Source organism: Alosa sapidissima, chromosome 5 (genome assembly GCF_018492685.1).
Source record: "Alosa sapidissima isolate fAloSap1 chromosome 5, fAloSap1.pri, whole genome shotgun sequence".
NCBI lineage: Eukaryota > Metazoa > Chordata > Actinopteri > Clupeiformes > Clupeidae > Alosa > Alosa sapidissima.
In genome coordinates this window covers 27,223,184-27,240,780 of record NC_055961.1, presented here as the reverse complement: position 1 = coordinate 27,240,780, position 17,597 = coordinate 27,223,184, and the positions used below count along the sequence as shown (strand labels likewise).

Genomic DNA, 17,597 nt, shown 5'->3' with positions numbered 1-17,597 from the left:
TTCTCTGCTCGCCTCCCTCCGGAACTCTCTCTCCCGCTCGCACACGCACAATTTATACGGCTGGCGGACGTTCCACAGAATATTGGAGCGCTAGACATCAATTAAGAGTGAGCTTAAAAAGGACATGGTAAATCTATTACAGCAGGCAGCCGAAACTCCTTTAAGCAGTGATGGGGAGAGGAAGAGAGAAATGGAGGGAGGGAGAGAGAGAGAGAGAGAGAGAGAGAGAGAGAGAGAAGAGAGAGAGAGAGAGAGAGAGAGAGAGAGAGAGAGAGAGAGAGAGAGAGAGAGAGAGAGAGAGAGAGAGAGAGAGAGAGAGGGAGTCCAGGAGACAGAAGCCCTTGAAACGGTAGAAAAGTTGAGATTCAACTGGTAGTTTTACGAGGCTGGCAACGGCTTGAGGGGGATTTCACACTGAACACTCAGGCAGGTGTGCTAGCAGACAGAGCTGCAGAAAAAAAAAAAAACACACACATATAAAACAAACACAAAAGACACCGGACATTTTTAAAGGGTGCAGTGAGTAGCTTTTTTGGGTGTGTAAAACTGTGATCTTTATAGGCCAGCCATAGCGCTATTCCTGACTGTACAGTTAAACCAAAAGTTGCTTGGCAATGTTCCTATGCCTTCTGTGTATCTTCTGTCTAAAACAATCTTAAGCCTGCAGAGTAGCAAAGTTACAAAAACATATTTTAATGAAGGATGAATCATGATGGATGTGCAGGAAAAAAAAGAGAAATGTCACATGTTTATACAACACATGAGAAATTGTATGAATGGAAACCATAAGTTGGAGGCACGATGATAAGAATGAATCTCTCAAGGCATCCTTGCAGTTGTTTTAACCCCTCGTATCGGCCACACTGCTGTATCGGCTGGAGCCGGTGACTCGCGTGAGGCTGGGGCAGAGATAAATCACTCCAGGATCGCCACCTCCTCACTGCTGTCCCCCCAACCACCCCACCTCCTCGCTGAACAAATCTGCCGACACCTCACTTGTCTACATTAGGTGCCCTCTTTCGGACAGTTTAATCATTTTTGGTGTGCAAACTCATTGGGTGGCTGTGAGACGCAGCACACGTGCCGTGAGCACGCGCACACACACACACACACACACGGCTCTATGTATCTGACACAGAGACAGCAGCCACAGACCAGAGTCCTCACACACACTTTGAAGGCGAGGGAGGGGGGTGAGTGACCACGCAGTCGGTCAGGTAGAGAGCGCACTCCTCACCCACTTTAGAAACATGCTTATTTTTAAGGGACCCCCCTCCCACACACACACACACACACACGTCTGCAGTATGGGAGGTGTGAATTAAGTGTGTGGCTTAATGACAGAGTGGTGGAGGCCCAGCAGGGTGACCCAGCCAGGGGTTATCCTGGTACGCAGGAGGAGAAGATCACTCAGGAGGTCGACAAGAGGCAAAGTGTCAATCAATCACATTAAAAGGTGATTACTGTGATTATAATCCTAAGCACTTCTCAGCAAATTGCTCCTCACAGTCATATACCTGTTCTGTATGCACTCAAAAAAAACTTGGGTGTTTATACTTAGTCCTAGATTTGTAAATGGAAAAGAGCTTGAAATGAACCATGCATTTTTCCAGCCAATTGACCCGCTGCTTAGGAAGTGAGAGGCGTCTTTAATTGACTGTTAAGACCAACTTTTTGTGAGACTCTGACAGGCTGAACCTTTAAAAGGGAACTCCGGCCATTTTTCATATAGATCTCGGTTTCTCGAAGTCACTGACTACTGACAGTATAAAAAAAAAAAAAAAAAAACGAAAACAATCGGTGCTACCTAGCTCGAATTGCTGCAGCCAACAGCTAGAGCAGCCAGCAATTCAAGCTGGGTAGTACTGTTTTTTTTTTGTACCAACAATACTCGGTGACCTCGAGAAACAGAGATCTATGTGAAAAATGGCCGGAGTTTTCCTTTAAGCCACAACAGAACATGTGTTGTACATGATAAATAAGCTGGCAAGGGTGAACCTAAGCACCACGGAGAGGCGCCGTGCTCATGGCTGGGTGGGTTGTGAAAATGAATGGCCTTTTTTTGTGTGTGTGTGTGTGTGTGTGGGGGGGGGGGGGGGGTGCCCTGCACTTAATTACTTAAGTGGATTTACGGCAAGAGATAGCGCAGCGTAGCTCCGCTCCAGAGTGCAGGAATGCTGCAGATGTTTTGTGACGTCACGCATCAAAACGACCCAGCATACCACAGAACAACTCATGTGACTCCCTCAATTAAACACAAGCTTCGCATAGAAAGTTCGAGTCGGTTGATTTCTAAGCCAAAGATGAGCAATTCATTCACAATACCTAGCGAGGCGTGAAGAGCAAACATGTGCTCACTCTACTGCAATGCTGTCGTTTGCCTCCTCATTGGTAAACATGAAAGCTGTATTTGTACCTCTCATTAGCAGCCGAGCATGTGAGGAGAGACAGATGTGCTTCTTCTGCAGCCAGAGAGTCAACATGGCCAGGACAGCACGATGTGGCAATCCTGATGTTTTTCTTTCTCCCCGATCTGCCCCCTCACCCCCCCCACCCCTCATCCCAGTCATGTCTGATCCAAAACTTTCATTTGCTCCCCCATCACCTTCCTCCTGTCTGAATCAGCAGTGAAAGCACAACTCTGGCTCTTAGGGGAAAAAAGGAGTGAAATGTGCTGATTTGTCTTATTGGTACCTGCTTCTGTGTAATTATGAGGGACTTATTATTTATTACCATTTTGGATTCTGATGAAAGCTTTTCTCCTGTGGTACGCACGGAATGCACTCTAATAATGAAGCCCATCTTTGAACATGGAAGCCTCATACACATAATTACTATAGGGCAACCATACCCCTTTTATGGCTCATGCATGGTTACGGCACCCAAACAGTGTAAAACAGTAATCTTGACACTAGTAGCCGGCGTTGTAATTGCCATGCCCACATGTGTTGGCATTCACATACCGGTATTGCAGACCCCTCAAGGCTGGACCTCTGGCAAGGCGTGCACAACCAAGCCTGGTTTCCATGGCAACGATGCCATCTAAACATCACAAATAACTGCAAATCGCAGGGTTATTTTTCTCCTTTCTTCCTGCTACAGGGACACTCCACACCCTCACCCTAAATGCCCACCACGTGTCGAGAACATGCCTCTAATTTAAAGGCCAAGACACTGAGGAGCAACAGGAACTCGATGATTGTCTGGCGCCATTCCAGCTACAGACACGTGAACAACAAAAACAGCCCACGCCACACACTATTGACTGTGGTAAACACCAGGAAGGCCTGCAAAGGCCTTCTGAACTTTCACAGTGAAGATTCTTAACTGTCTTGTTTCACAGTTAAGATTCTACAATGTTTCAGGATGAGGTTAGGATCAGGGTTAGGGTTAGGGTTCATGTATCATGACAGTGTCATGTCACTCTTATGTCGATACTGTCAAGTAAAGTGTTACCGAAGATTCTTAACTGTCTTGTTTCACAGTTAGGATTCTACAATGTTTCAGGATGAGAAGGTTTTACTCAAATGTGATACACTGAGTGGCTATATATAACCTCTTCCTTTATCACACACTCCATCTGGTCATTCCAAATCCGCAGGGCCTTTTTAGCAACGCGCACACTCAAGAAGCAGTAGTGGGGTGATGAGTCTCCTCTCCACATACCAGTGGGCCGGGCACAGAGCTGCCGGGGCCTTTATAGACGGATTATTTATTTTCCATGTAAAAAGCACGGGCCGTAAATCTCCCGTAAGAGGATGAGAGGAGAGGAGGATGAAAGCGGCGGACAGCGAGAGCAAACGGCACATGAAAGGAGAGTCCCCGTTGAGTCCTGAGAGCCGGTTAATTCTCCAGGAGCCCCTCCGCCAGCCCTGACCTGGCCACGGCTCCCTGGACCCACGGGCCAGCGGTGGGAAACAGTGTGTTACACACACACACTTATACACGCGCGCACACACACATGCGTATACGTATGTACGTACACACTCACTCACACACACACACACACACTCACTCACACACACACACACACACACACACACACACGTATGTACGTACACGTACACACACACACACACACACACACACACTCACAGAAGCGCGTAAGCACACATACACCACCCAAGATTGGCACACACATGGCATGCATACAACTGGGCAAACATATGGCACCCACACACACTCACACACTCACACACATAAATACACCAAACACATATTCTCTCATCAGTTCAGTGGTTAACGTCAGACAGCAGAGATTTTAATGCACTACTGATTAGGAACAAATTTGCCACATGTGTGTATGTGAATGTGTGTGTGTGTGTATAATGTATATGTGTGTGTGTGTGTGTGTGTTCGTACATTCAATTCTTTTTGTTAAGAAAAAACAGCTCTCCAAGACCACAAAGCATACAGTCCCCACCTAGACTTTGCCTAGGCCCCATTTTAAGAGAAAGGCAAAGGTTGATCTTGATGTGGCTCTACCAAACAGCAGGTATGAGACTGAGGGTGAGGCTGTGTGCTGCGCGGAACACTTACTCTCGCTCCTTCTCGGTCAGCTTGTCGGTGATGGTGTCGCGGATGGACGAGCGCGAGCCCTTGTGGATCAGCGGGTACCTGAGGGGGATCTGGAGGAAGCAGGACACCATGAGCACCAGGTGCGCCGTGTAACCCAGGGCGACGGCCACACTCCCATCATCCTTTGCTGCACGACACCAAACACACACACACACACACATACAGACACACACACAGATGGAAAGAGACACAAAATCCGGTTCAGGACCTTTTTTACATAAGCAATCTGATTTATGAGGTTGGCAGGGAGTCAGTAAGCCCATGTACATTTTGACAGTGAAAAAAAAGGAATAATATTTAAGGGCTCCTCTTCCTCTTTCACGTATTTCATGCAAAACCGCAAGCATGTTAGCTTGGATGTTTTTACATTCACTGAACATTCATTGAATCTTAGCCATCTGGAAAAATCCCAATGCTCTGTTTGCTTTGGGTCCAGATTTACACCTGAAACCACCAGGTACGGTATCTCCTGAATTGCATGAGCTGCTGATGTTAGTGTTAACAATTTAACCACACACCATTACACGGCAGGTCTGCTTTTACCCAGTAATGACAGAGCATTTACTGACACCAATAGGCCTATAAAAATTTGCCAAGTAAAATGTCGAAGCCCTGGAGCAGAATGCAGCAGCACGAAAGAGAGAACATTTACAGAAAACATCTCTCGGTAGCTAGGCAACCGCATCAGAGATCAAAGGCGGAGAGGCTTGCAGTCGGTCCGTCGAGTGAGAAAGAAATGCTATTCTTTTTAATGATTTCCCCCTCTGCGTGATAGCCATTTGAAGTCAGTGGGAAGAGGTAATAAGGATGTAACAAGGGTGTAATCGTGAGAGACTAGTTCTCTCACCTCCGATACTTTCCCACTTTCTCTTCATCATCATCGTCTGAGAGGACTCAAGATAACGGAACAACCAAATTAAATACCATTATCTCTCCTGCACTATTATGTTTTTCTCACGACACACACGCACACACACACACACACACACACACACACACACACACACACAGACATGCACAGACACGCACAGACACACATACACTAGATTGCAGCCTAGATTATAGAAACTACTACTTACATCATTCACTAAAAACATCCAAGGTATTACATCTTTAAGTGTTAAAAACACATGCATGCAACTTATAGCCTATGAAATGGTATCTCTACTGATGCCGTCTGCATGCAGTTATGACTCCTTCTCCTTTTGTTTACCCGTGACCATCCCCTATCACAGTGATCCTCACAAACACCAATACGATGGATAAATGGAAGAGAAGTGTTAAATACCAGGCGGCTTTTCACACAAATCTCTAAGCACATCTATCCATCCGTCTGTCCATCAGTGTATCTACTGATGTGAGATCAGTCAGGGCTGAGGGTGAGACTGAGAGGAGGCCAGACAGGAGTGGGTGAACAGGCACTCACATACCGCGGTAGCTGGCCTGCTCATGCCCAGGTTGGCTCTGAACACCTCTCCAGTACACACACACACACCTCCCAGATATCAACCCAACCACACAATCAACCCAAACACACACACAGTCTCCAAGCATCGTATGTCAGTGCACCTCTTGAGAGCAAATACACATATGCCCCAGAGTTCCAGAGTCACAAAAACATCCAATCTCCCACAGCTCCCACAGGCACACACACACACACACACACACACAGGCCATGCTCCATCTCAGTCAGTCCCGAGACCCCCCCACACACACACACACACACTGTCGGGCATCTTGCTGCGTGTTCTCACTGTGTCTGGGCGGGAGCAGGGGGGCGGGGAAACCGAAGCGGCCACAGGTGGACCACAGCCGTCACCACGGAAACCAGCCACATCGGGGGCAAGGGAGTTGGGGATCAGGGTGGGAACGATAGGGTCAGACGCTGGGAAGGATGTAAGGAGCCTGTCCACTGCAGGAACTAGTGGGCTGTTTTAGGGTGACCTGCATCTTTGTGTGTGTATTTCATCTGCCTGTGTAGGACCCCCTCAGTACCGAGACGAGAGACAAGTTCCTGCAGTGGGAGGGTGCCTACAGGGTGAGAATAGAGGGGGATAGAGTCTATGAGGCAGCATGCCATACACACACACACACACACACACACACACACACACACACACACACACACAGCACTGGCTACCAGGCCCATACTGGGCCTTTATTATCTAGAACCCAAATCAGCACACACATACACACACACACACACACACACACACACACACACACACACACACACACACACACACAGAGACACACACAGACACACAATGTTTTTTAGTGGAGAGCCATGCGGGTGGAGCAGGCAGGCAGGAGTGTTCAGAGGTAGGTGTAGTACTGGTAGTAGACGATGAGGATGATGGAGTGCCGTTTGGATAGCAAAAGAAAATAATAAAAGAGGAAAAAATAAATCTGGATTTCATTTATGCCCCCCCCCCCCTCCTTTTACCGCTTTTGAAGTCCTGCTTCCCTGCTTGTGAGAGCCAAATCAGATTTTCCACAACTCGGTTACTTCAGACACACACATACACACACACCAGGAACTGAGATAAACAGCGTGATCCGCAATATAACCCTTCTCTTGCAATCCATTACAACCCCCTGACGCCAACCCATCAAACTGATTCCCTTCTCCACTCCCCTCACACACACACACACACACACAAATGCTGTGTGCACAATTGCAAGCCGACGTCGTTTCCACCAACTCGCACACAGATGGCGGGTATATGGCAACACACCTTCACCTTCCCGTGTGTGTGGGTCCACAGCAGGCTACTGAACCTGATGCCTGTCAATCATGTGGGAAACACAGGCGGAAATACACTACTGCCTGCACTTAAAACTCATCACACACACACGCGCACACACACACACACACGCGCACGCACACACACACACACACACACACACACGCACACGCACACGCACACACACACACATACGCAATGAAGTAATGGAGAAGAGGAGAGGAGGGTGGTGTGGCGTAGAGATGAGACAAGGATAGGAGGGGGAATGGAGAAGAGAGTTGAGGAGAGGTAGAGAACGACGAAAGAAAGACAGAGAAGAGAAGAGAAGAGAAGAGAAGAGGCGAGGCAGATAGGATAGAGAGGGTGTAGAAGGAGGGGAGGGGAGAAATAGAGAGGAGGGAAGAGTAGAAATGAAGAGGAGGGTAGGGTTGGGTGGAGAAGAGGAGGGGAGGGGAAAGAGAAGGAAAGAGGAGGTGAAGAGAGGAGGGGAGGAGAGAGGAGAGGAGGGGAGGGTAGAGGGGCTCACCACGCTTTCCACTGAAGGGGAAGAAAAGGAAGTGATAGTCACATTCCTATAGGGAGAGTCCCTGCTGCGGCCTAGAAAAGAGGGGAGGGTTTGTGTGTGTGTGTGTGTGTGTGTGTGTGTGTGTGTGCGCGACTGTGTGTTTGTGTATGACTGTGTGTGTTTGTGAGAGTTATCGGATCTACTCCCTTATGATGCCAAGAACAATTCATATTTTTTGAATATGAAATAAAACCGTAAGCAAATACCAACACTACTGAGCCCTCACAATACTGAGCGTGCCAGAGTTTATAGCCGTAGTCGGAGTCCACTGAAAGATATGAGACGGAACCAGTTTTCCCCAGCTAGACAACATTACTTCACACTTGGAACACCTTCCGTAAACCATAATTGCAACCAAATATGAGATGGTATCTAAATGTCAAACACTGCCTATTCAAATAAGAAACCAGACCACCTCACCAGAGCCGCACAGAAACCATTTGCAACGGTAAACAACAAACCCTTTGACCGCTGGCTGGGAAACAAGCCTCAAACACTCGTCCTTGTGTGTCCTGATGATGGTGTTAGGCAATCAGGTTAACAGTGTTAGCTACAGCGTTCACAATGAGGGCACCAGAGGGGCGCGTTACCTTGAAAGTCCTCGGAGTTCGGCAGCTTGACCCCACATATGACATAGTCCGACTGATTGTTCTACAAGAAGAGAAAGAAAGAAGTTAAATCAACACGTCATTAAGCTTAGCACGCAAAAAAAAAGTCAAGAAAACATAACAAGTACATTAAATTAGTGAAATTACGTGAAATTACATTTAGAATCTACAGTGACAGTGACTAGTTATAGGAAGAATGGTGTCTCTATGCAACTTTGGTGTACCATGCAGGAAAAGGGCCTTCTGTTGCACTAGGAATCCCTTTAGCGTAATTTTTCATGTGGGAACGAATACCAGATCTTAGCTGTGTTCATTTAAAAAGTGTATTTATTTTTATTTCTAACAACCGATAAACTGTACTCATTTGCAGATGGAGGGCCAGCTATTTGACAGGCATGTTGGGGTGGGGATGGAGTAGTGTGGTGCGGAGTTGTGTGGTGTGGTGCGGTGGGGTGTGGTGGAGAGACGGCGGTGGTGGCCAATGGTGAGCTCAGTGCTGAGCGGTAGAGAGGCCAGGAGGAAATGAGGAGCTGTTAGTCCAATCAGACGGCTCTGACTGCCCAGCTTTCTAACCTTACAGCTGCAAGTCACACTTCCCACTAATAAGGCACCAATTTGCAGAGGTGTAAGAGTGTGTGTGTGTCTCTGTCTGTCTGTGTGTGTGTGTGTGTGTGTGTGTGTGTAGCACATTTACAACAAGAGGGGTGCAGAGGTTCAGGGTCATGTGAGAGGTACTGGTGTGTGAGAGTGTGTGAGAGTGTGTGAGAGTGTGTGAGGTGTGTGTGTGTGTGTAAAGCTTAAAATTCGCTCCTCACCACTTCGATGGGGTAAATGTAGGAGAGCTCAGACAGGAGTTGCCGACATCGGAAGGTCAGCTGTGCATTGGACTTCAGGAACAATTCTCTGGGGGTGGGACATATAGAAGGCCATGAGTTACCACAGCCCCACACAAACACATTAGCTCTGACACCAGTGGAGACAGAACACGACAAAGAGTCGTAAAAATCAACATTAAACTACAGAAAAACCAGCAAGTATTGTGGGAAATATATGACAACACATCGAACAAAAACATGACTACAATTCATCATTTAATTTACTGAAGAGCAGGAAAATCTCAATAAGTGGTCATCGAACAGGCTCTGACACCACAGGCAGGACAGTGCACAGAGCATTTGAGAGAGAGAGAGAGAGAGAGAGAGAGAGAGAGAGAGAGAGAGAGAGAGAGAGAGAGAGAGAGAGAGAGAGAGAGAGAAACGGCACACGGAGCTGAGAGGGTTGGAAGCGCTGCCAAAGCGTGGGGAGAAGTGGAGCGTTTGGTGATGAGGTTTATCACTCCGGGGCCGGCTGCGTGTTTGTGTTGGCCAGGACCAGAGGGCTGCGCTAATGGGCCGGCAGCTCAGAGACCGGCGCTCTGGTAATTGTAAGAGCAACTCAATTATCATAACTGTTCAATTACAGGGCACCTCATCATCGTCCCCCTAAACCCCACACGCACGCACGCACACGCACACACACGCGCACACACACACACACACACACACACACACACACACACCTCACCCAATGCACAGGGGACAATCAGCCTCAGATTACAACATATGTGTCAATTCCAGCGTGCTGTGTTGTCCCAGTGGAATGCGTGTAAGTGTGTGTGTGTTGTGTGTGTGTGTGTGTAAGAGAGTCTGTGTGTGAGAGTGTGTGTAGGGGTAGTGGTAGTGATAATGTTGGGGTTTGGGGGGGGACTGACCTGTGAGACAGAGGGCCAGGGTGAGGAGAGTGAACAAATGTTTGCTCTTCACATTTCACATCCCTGCCCAATAGCTACTGGGGTGACTTAGGGGGGAAAATATGGAGATCTGAGTCTCTCTCACACACACACACACACACACACACACACAAGATATGAGTGTGTGTCTCATATGTTTCCGTTTAAGTGTGTGTCTGTGTGTATGTGTGTGTGTGTGTGTGTGTGTGTGGTTATGGGTGTTTGCACTGCACTGTGTGTGTTTGTATGTGTAAGATGACACACTGTGAAATCCAGACACTTATATCAACACATAGAGAGCAGAGGATAATGGCCAGTCATTAGACACACATGAAAAGGCCTGCGAGGCCTGTGTGTGCATGTGTGTCTGAGTGTGTGTGTGTGTGTGTGTATGTCTGTCTGTGTCTGTGTGCGTGTCTGTGTGCGTGTGTCTGTGTGCGTGTGTCTGTGTGCGTGTGTCTGTGTGCGTGTGTCTGTGTGCGTGTGTCTGTGTGCGTGTGTCTGTGTGGATGTGATTCAGCAGGTCCATTCCGTGGCTTTTATCTACATGTCCTCATCTCTCATCTGGCTCCTATCTCTGCCTGGGTGGCGCAGGGATTCCGCCTTGACCTCTCTGGGCCAATAGGATTCAGTCCTGACCGCTCTGAGCTGATGGATTTCCGTTCTGACCACTCCGGGCCAATGGGATTCCATCCTGGCCACTGTGGCCCAATGGGATTCTGCCCTGACCACTCTGGGCCAATGGGATTCCGCCCTGACCACTCCGGGCCAATAAGGTCAAACCCTGACCCTGACTCTACTGTGTTGCTCAGCAGGCGTTTGCTGCGGTTCAGCTACATTATCAGGCTGACTTGCCGCCTTTGGAAAACATACTTCAAAGCCCCCTAATGGCCCAACATATATTTTGGTAAGACAATACTTCTTTAGGTTGAGGTTGGGGTTGGAATGGGGAATGTGGTCTTTAGGGTTTTTTGCAAGGATGCCTATCCATCGAAAACAATAGGAGTGTTTACTGAGGGTTTGCCAGTCGAGGAAAGATGGTCTGTCTGTGGTCTGTTTTGCTTTGATTACTGTTTGGAATGACTGCCGGATCACAGGTGGGCTTCAGACAAACAAGCAGCGTGTCAGAGGCTGGCACACGCAAGCGAGGAGCTGTATCCACCCAAACACACACACACCCACCCACACACTCACTCACTCACACACACCCTACCCCATGACCAAGGTAAACAAGTCAGACATGCTTTCACACAATCTGCTTACTCTCACATTCGCCTGCCCCTGCTACCCCGATTCACACACTCACACACACTCACACACACACACACACACACACACACACACACACACACACTCTGTAAACCCTCCACGGGACTGAAAAAACACACACATACACAAAAACAGAACAAAAGCCAACATCCTCTCCACGTAAAGGCCAGAATGATCTGCCCAAGCATTCGGAACAAGCCACGCTTTGGTGGAACATGCCATTCTACCCGCTTGAGCGGGAAGCCCAATGTAAATCTTCAGCAGATGTGGAGTGAGAAAAGAACAAGGGAGAAAAAAGAAGGAAGAGGGAGAAGCGAGGAGGATGAAGAAGATGGAGGATGAAGAAGAAGATGAGTAATTAGGGGATTGTGGACACCTACCTCTTGGCTGTGCATTCTTTCTGCTGTTCGCTTAAAAACTCCCTCTCCTTCTCCAGAGTCTGGTGCTTCATGGAAAACGCTTCCTCTGAAAGAAAGAAAGAAAGAAAGAAAGAAAGAAAGAAAGAAAGAAAGAAAGAAAGAAAGAAAGAAAGAAAGAAAGAAAGAAAGAAAGAAAGAAAGAAAGAAAGAAAGAAAGAAAGAAAGAAAGAAAGAAAGAAAGAAAGAAAGGCAAAAAAAATCAGCACCGGTAGTAGTGTGGTGTGGTATAATTTCACAGGTGGTTAAGCAGAAGGCTTGTTCTGTGTTTTATAGCCTTTAATTAAATGTTGCATACTTCAAATGGTTGCCTTCATCAGTGGAAATAAGATTTCCTCTGGAGATAACAGGTAAAAAGGCTAAGAGCAAAATGCTCACAGAATATTTACAACCTTCTTTTCTCGGCCAAAACCTTAATTACAAACATCACGAATATAAACTCTGGATATAAAAAAAAAGAACTTTGTAAACTGATGAATCATTACAAGCATTTCAGGAGACTAAAATACAGAATCAGCAATAGCTTGTAGGTTCAGACTTCAGATTCTGAGTCATTCCTTAGACACACACACACACACACACACACACACACACACACACACAGACACACCTGATTCAAATGTCCCACAGTTAATGTAACCTGTCAAAGTTGTTCTTTTGTGATGAGAGTGGTGGGGGGGGGGGGGAGGGGGGGTGCAGACTAGGCTAGCTGTGGGTACAGACACACCTTCATCGCATTAGCCATCACAATACACAATCTGCACAGATTAGCTCCCTTTGGAGATGGAGAGGGGGGGGTGGGGGGGCGACACGCTCTTCAAAGCAGAGAATCTCTGCTAGCCTGCATGGAACATCCACCCACCATCCTCCACCCCACATGCATGCTATCAAAGAACGGGTCAGAACCACATAACTCACCAGATGTGTGTGTCAGAGAGAGAGAGAGAGAGAGAGGAGAGAGAGAGAGAGAGAGATAGTGTGTGTGTGTGTGTGTGTTCAGAGTATCTGTGTGCACATGTGTGCCATTACGTGCTTTGCTCAACAGTGTTTTGCCACGTCACGCTTTGTTAACGTTGTTATTGCGCTCCTTGCCTGGGTCCCAGTGTTCCCTTCCTGCAACCATAATCATAATAATAACACTAACCACCTCCTAAGTGTTTTCCCAGGACAGGCCCGTGGCTCACTGCTCACCGCTGCGCTCCGGCGTGGTGCCGGCCCTGATTTGGCCCAGAGCCGTGGGCCTAGGCACCAGGGCCGCTCCAGACTCCACTGCTGTCTGGGATGTTATGGGACCACAAAAACCAGAGAGGAGGAAGATAAAAAATAAAAAAACGAAGGAAAAAAAAAAAAAACTGACATCCGATTTTTTCCACTTGGCCTGCAGCCACAGGAGGATGAGGGGAGCCAGACTTGAAGTGAAGGAGAGAATGAACGAGTGGAAGCAAATCAAAAGAAGAGGATGAAACGCAAAGGTCTGTGGTTTTGTGTGTGTGAGTGAGAGAGAGAAAGAGAGAGAATTTATGGCATGTGTGTTTAAGTATCTGTGGTGTGTGTGTTTATGTATGTATGTATGTATGTATGTGTGTGTGTGTGTGTGTGTGTGTGTGTGCGGATGTGGGCGAGTATATATCTGTCCTGTAGGTGTGTGTGTGTGAGTGCGTGTTTGTGTGTGTGTGTGTGTACACTGGCCTCCTCTCATAAAGAGCACTGTAAAGTGCGGATGGCAGTGTGTGGTGGCGGAGGCTGGGACATCACTAGTGTGCTCCCTCATAAATTGCACACACACCATTCAGCTTCCCTCTGCTATTGGCTTCACGGCCCTGTGAGGTCGGCTCCTTCCTGAGCGAGAGATAAAGGGGGACAAGTGCACTCGCCCCACTCGCCTCGCAGACTCGTTTCCGCTGGCGGCCCCGAGAGAGAAAAGACAGGAGACAAATAAAAAAACGGATACGAGCCAGAGAGAGAGAGAGAGAGAGAGAGAGAGAGTCTTCCTCCATCAGGACGTCTTGGCTGTTTTCCCTCCTAGTCTGGGCAGCAGGTCGGAGATAATCAATCGCCCTGGGTGGGGGTGCGACCGCCAGGACGGAGCAGAGGTATGAGACAGTTAGCTGCGTTTATGAGGATGACTATGGGCTTTTATACACCTCGTTTACGGCCAACGCTGGAGGGCTGTGAGATGGATGATGGGATAGAGAGAGGGGTGGGGGGCGGGCGGGGGGTGGGGAATGACTAACACAACATTTGGTAAATCAATTGTCTGGGACACATGGTTATGGCTAACGCGCCAAAACGCTTAAAAATAAAAAATCATATTCCACAGATGCTGGCGTGAAATGGACAATATAAATTTGACGAGCAGCCACTATTTCAGTCTTGGAATGCGTACGTTCACTGATTGAAGATTACATAGTGAGGCAGCAGCACATTCATTCTCAACTGCACCACTGTGCACTGCACATTTATTTGAGCAACTCAAGAATTAAGGCTTTCAAATGAATGTGGCTAACCAGAAGCATGCCAGTGCAGGTGGTAAAGGTAATCTCCTCTTAAAGAGAGTCAAAGTCACTTAACTTTATATATTTTTACATCTTTCGCTGATTGTAAAAAATGTGTTTGATTCAGTGTCAAAATGGTATTTTAACGACTCTTTCATTGCTACCATTTATTCTATTCACTAATTAACTATTATTCATATAACAACTATGACTCAAAGCTAATGCCAAAGTTAATCCCACGTGCTATACAACACGTCACATCAAATGGAGTGAGGGCTTCAGATTGAATGGGGAGAACAAGCTGCAGGCCAGAACAGGAGATGGACGTCCCCTCTTTAGCCATTTGGTTCTTGATAAGCGCTCCAGTCTGGGCCTCGTGGTCTGGTAGGAAGCTAGCTGGACTAGCAGAGCTCCACTGGAAGCAATTAGTCAGGTTGAGCTTCAAAGCGGCCCCGTCCCTGTCTGCTTGGGCCCGGGTCCATGTTTGCTCCTGAGCAGTGGGCCCGGAGCCGAGGCACCGGGGATTAGGAACACAATGCAACGTGGAGACGCCGCCACGACGGTTCAATCATTAACCACTCTCTCCTCCTCTCTCTCTTCCTCTTTCTCTCCCCCTCTCCCTCTCTCTCTTTGAAAGCAGGGATAACACAGTGGAGGAGTGCCGCAGCCTCCCTGGTCAAACACGACTGGCCTTTATCAATCAAACGGGCTTCCAAACAATGCCCCCTAACAACCCACCGACCCGGCACTCACACCAAACAAAGGAGGTGGGCTGAAACAAACAAACACAAAAAAAACTCAATCAATCCTCCAGAGAGCAAGTGACACTGTGGGAACCTTAAAAGCTACATTTACAATTTAAAGACATATATTTGATGCCTTACAAAGACTTTAATATCCAATCCGAAACGTTCATAAAATATACAAATCTCTAAAAATCCACTTAATTGTTCCCATTACACTTTATCATTTTAGGCTGCATGTTTACTGCATGCGTACAGCTGCAATCAGTAGCCCTTTGGTGTGAGTTTCAAGTGCACTTTGCGAGGGTTTACTGAGTGAGTGAAGTACACTGTGAATGGATTTACTTCATGAGACTAACCAGATGTGCACCGATAAACATCTGCACTGTAGATTCTTCAGAGTGCATCACTGATAAGTGCTTACGTCAATGTTTAGATGCACAATATCAAGGGGCCACTGGGGATTTCAATCTATATAAAGTGCTTTAGTTCAACTGTAAGCATATTCATTCATTCATTCCGCCATGCATTCATTCATTTATTGCAGCCAGTGGGGATTTTAAGTGTGTGCATGTATATAATGTATGTATTTAAGGTGTTCATTCATGCATACGATGACTCAAGTATTCATTTGCTGGTTACCTGATCAATTATTTCATTGATGGCGTGTGTGTGTGTGTGTGTGTGTGTGTGTGTGTGTATTTACCCTTCTTCTGTAGCTGCATCTTCTCCTTGTGCTGCGTGTCCATCTCTTTGGCCAGCTCCTTCCTCTGCCTCTCCAGCTCACTCCGCAGGACGCTGATGCGCAGGTGCCTGCACTCGCGCTCTTTCTTCTGCTGGGACAGCGAGAGAGAGAGAGGGAACACGTGAGTGAGGAAGTGAGGGAGTGAGGGAAGGAGTGAGTGAGGGAGTGAGAGACACAAAGAGACGCATAGTTGATGACCACCTACACTTATGCTCTTTCTTCTGTTGGGACAGGGAGAGGGAGAGAGGGGGGGAGAGAGAGAGAGAGAGAGAGAGAGAACACGTGATCGAAGGAGTGAGGGAAGGAGTGAGAGACACAAAGAGACACACAGGTGATGTGCAGATGCCTGCACTTCCGTTCTTTCTTCTGCTGGGACAGAAACAGAGAGAGAGAGAGAGGAGAGAACTAACAAAGTGACAGAGTGTGAGTGAGTGACTGAGTGAGTGACAGAGAGATAAACAGGGAAAGAGTGCACAGAGTGAGTGACAGAGAGACCCAAACATAGAGTGGCAGAGAGAGAGAGAGAGAGAGAGAGAGAGAGAGAGAGAGAGAGAGAGAGAGAGAGAGAGAGCTAGAGTGTCCAGAATGAAACACGTGCTCTTCTCCAAAAACCTTGTGCTTTTCATTACCCAAAGTGCTTTGCCCCTGTTCGCGCTGGCCTTGTTCAACCCCAGTCCTGCCACTGCTACCACTGTTGCCGGCGCATAGTCAAATCAGCTGATGAATAATTCACTCCACGCCTCCCCACTCTCAGCACTGGCCTCACCATAAAGAGCAAACCAGGCTGGCTCCCAAAAACGCCTTCCAACGATTTGAGGCATCGGGGAATCAATAAACACCCTTGAACAGAACAAGCGGCCTCTTTTAAAACTGTATTTTGGGGGGGGGGGCGGGGGCATGGACGTGGGGCAAGGTCGACAAGGGTCTGGTAGCGGAGGAGCTCCCAAACCACACCAGCGGCATGAGAGTACCACCCGCGTTTGGTGGTCTACTGGTCAGCCCGCTCACGGGCCGGGTGGGAGAGAGGCATGAAACAAAACATGCTGGCAGAGAAGAGAATATCATTATGGTGGGGAGAGGGAGGGAGGCAGAGAGAGGGAGAGAAAGGACGAAAGAGGAATTTGGTATTATGGAAATCGGTAGGGGTCCTGGAGCTCGACTGGCGCCGGCTACAACCCGATCGGGGAAGATCACATTCGATTCCCGCAGCCGGGGCGGTGGTTGATAAAATGTCACGGTACTTTTAAGTGTTTCATGAGATGGCGTTCTGTTTAGCTCCTCAGGATCAAAAAGACCCAGCTAAACGTCTTTATGTTTCGTGTTTGTAGCGGAGAGGAACAAAAGAAAAGTGGACATACATATTTATGTGGGTAAACATGCTCAAGATTAAAAGACGTAAAACAGGCCCCAAAACAACACAACACACAGAGTTGGTGGTAAAGGGCTACAGTGTGGATTTATTTTACAGAAGGTTTGTGTGTGTGTGTGTGTGTGTGCGCGTGTCTTGAGGGAGTACGTGTGTGCAGCTACTCATTTGGCAAGAACGAACTTGACATTTTTAATATAGCCGGTTGAAATAAATGAGCAGTCTGCTGTCTGTGAATAGAGGGGGGCGTCCAACAGGCCTGAAATAGACCTTCTGCCACCCAGAGCGAGCCTTCCA

At 47.7% G+C, this 17,597-nt stretch overlaps 1 protein-coding gene across 2 annotated transcripts in view; it reads right to left on the bottom strand.

Moving 5' to 3' along the window:
• Positions 1–17,597, bottom strand: part of uvrag (UV radiation resistance associated gene) — an 87,534-nt gene that overhangs the window by 46,158 nt on the left and 23,779 nt on the right. Inside the window, exons 8-12 of one of the 2 annotated variants that reach the window (XM_042092563.1) lie at positions 15,896–16,022; positions 11,916–12,000; positions 9,314–9,401; positions 8,481–8,541; positions 4,540–4,705 (exon numbers count right to left, since the gene is read on the bottom strand). In XM_042092563.1, the coding sequence (XP_041948497.1) occupies positions 4,540–4,705; positions 8,481–8,541; positions 9,314–9,401; positions 11,916–12,000; positions 15,896–16,022 (527 nt within the window). Of the gene's footprint in view, positions 1–4,539; positions 4,706–8,480; positions 8,542–9,313; positions 9,402–11,915; positions 12,001–15,895; positions 16,026–17,597 lie in introns of both variants that reach the window. The other variant, XM_042092562.1, reaches the window with a different exon arrangement.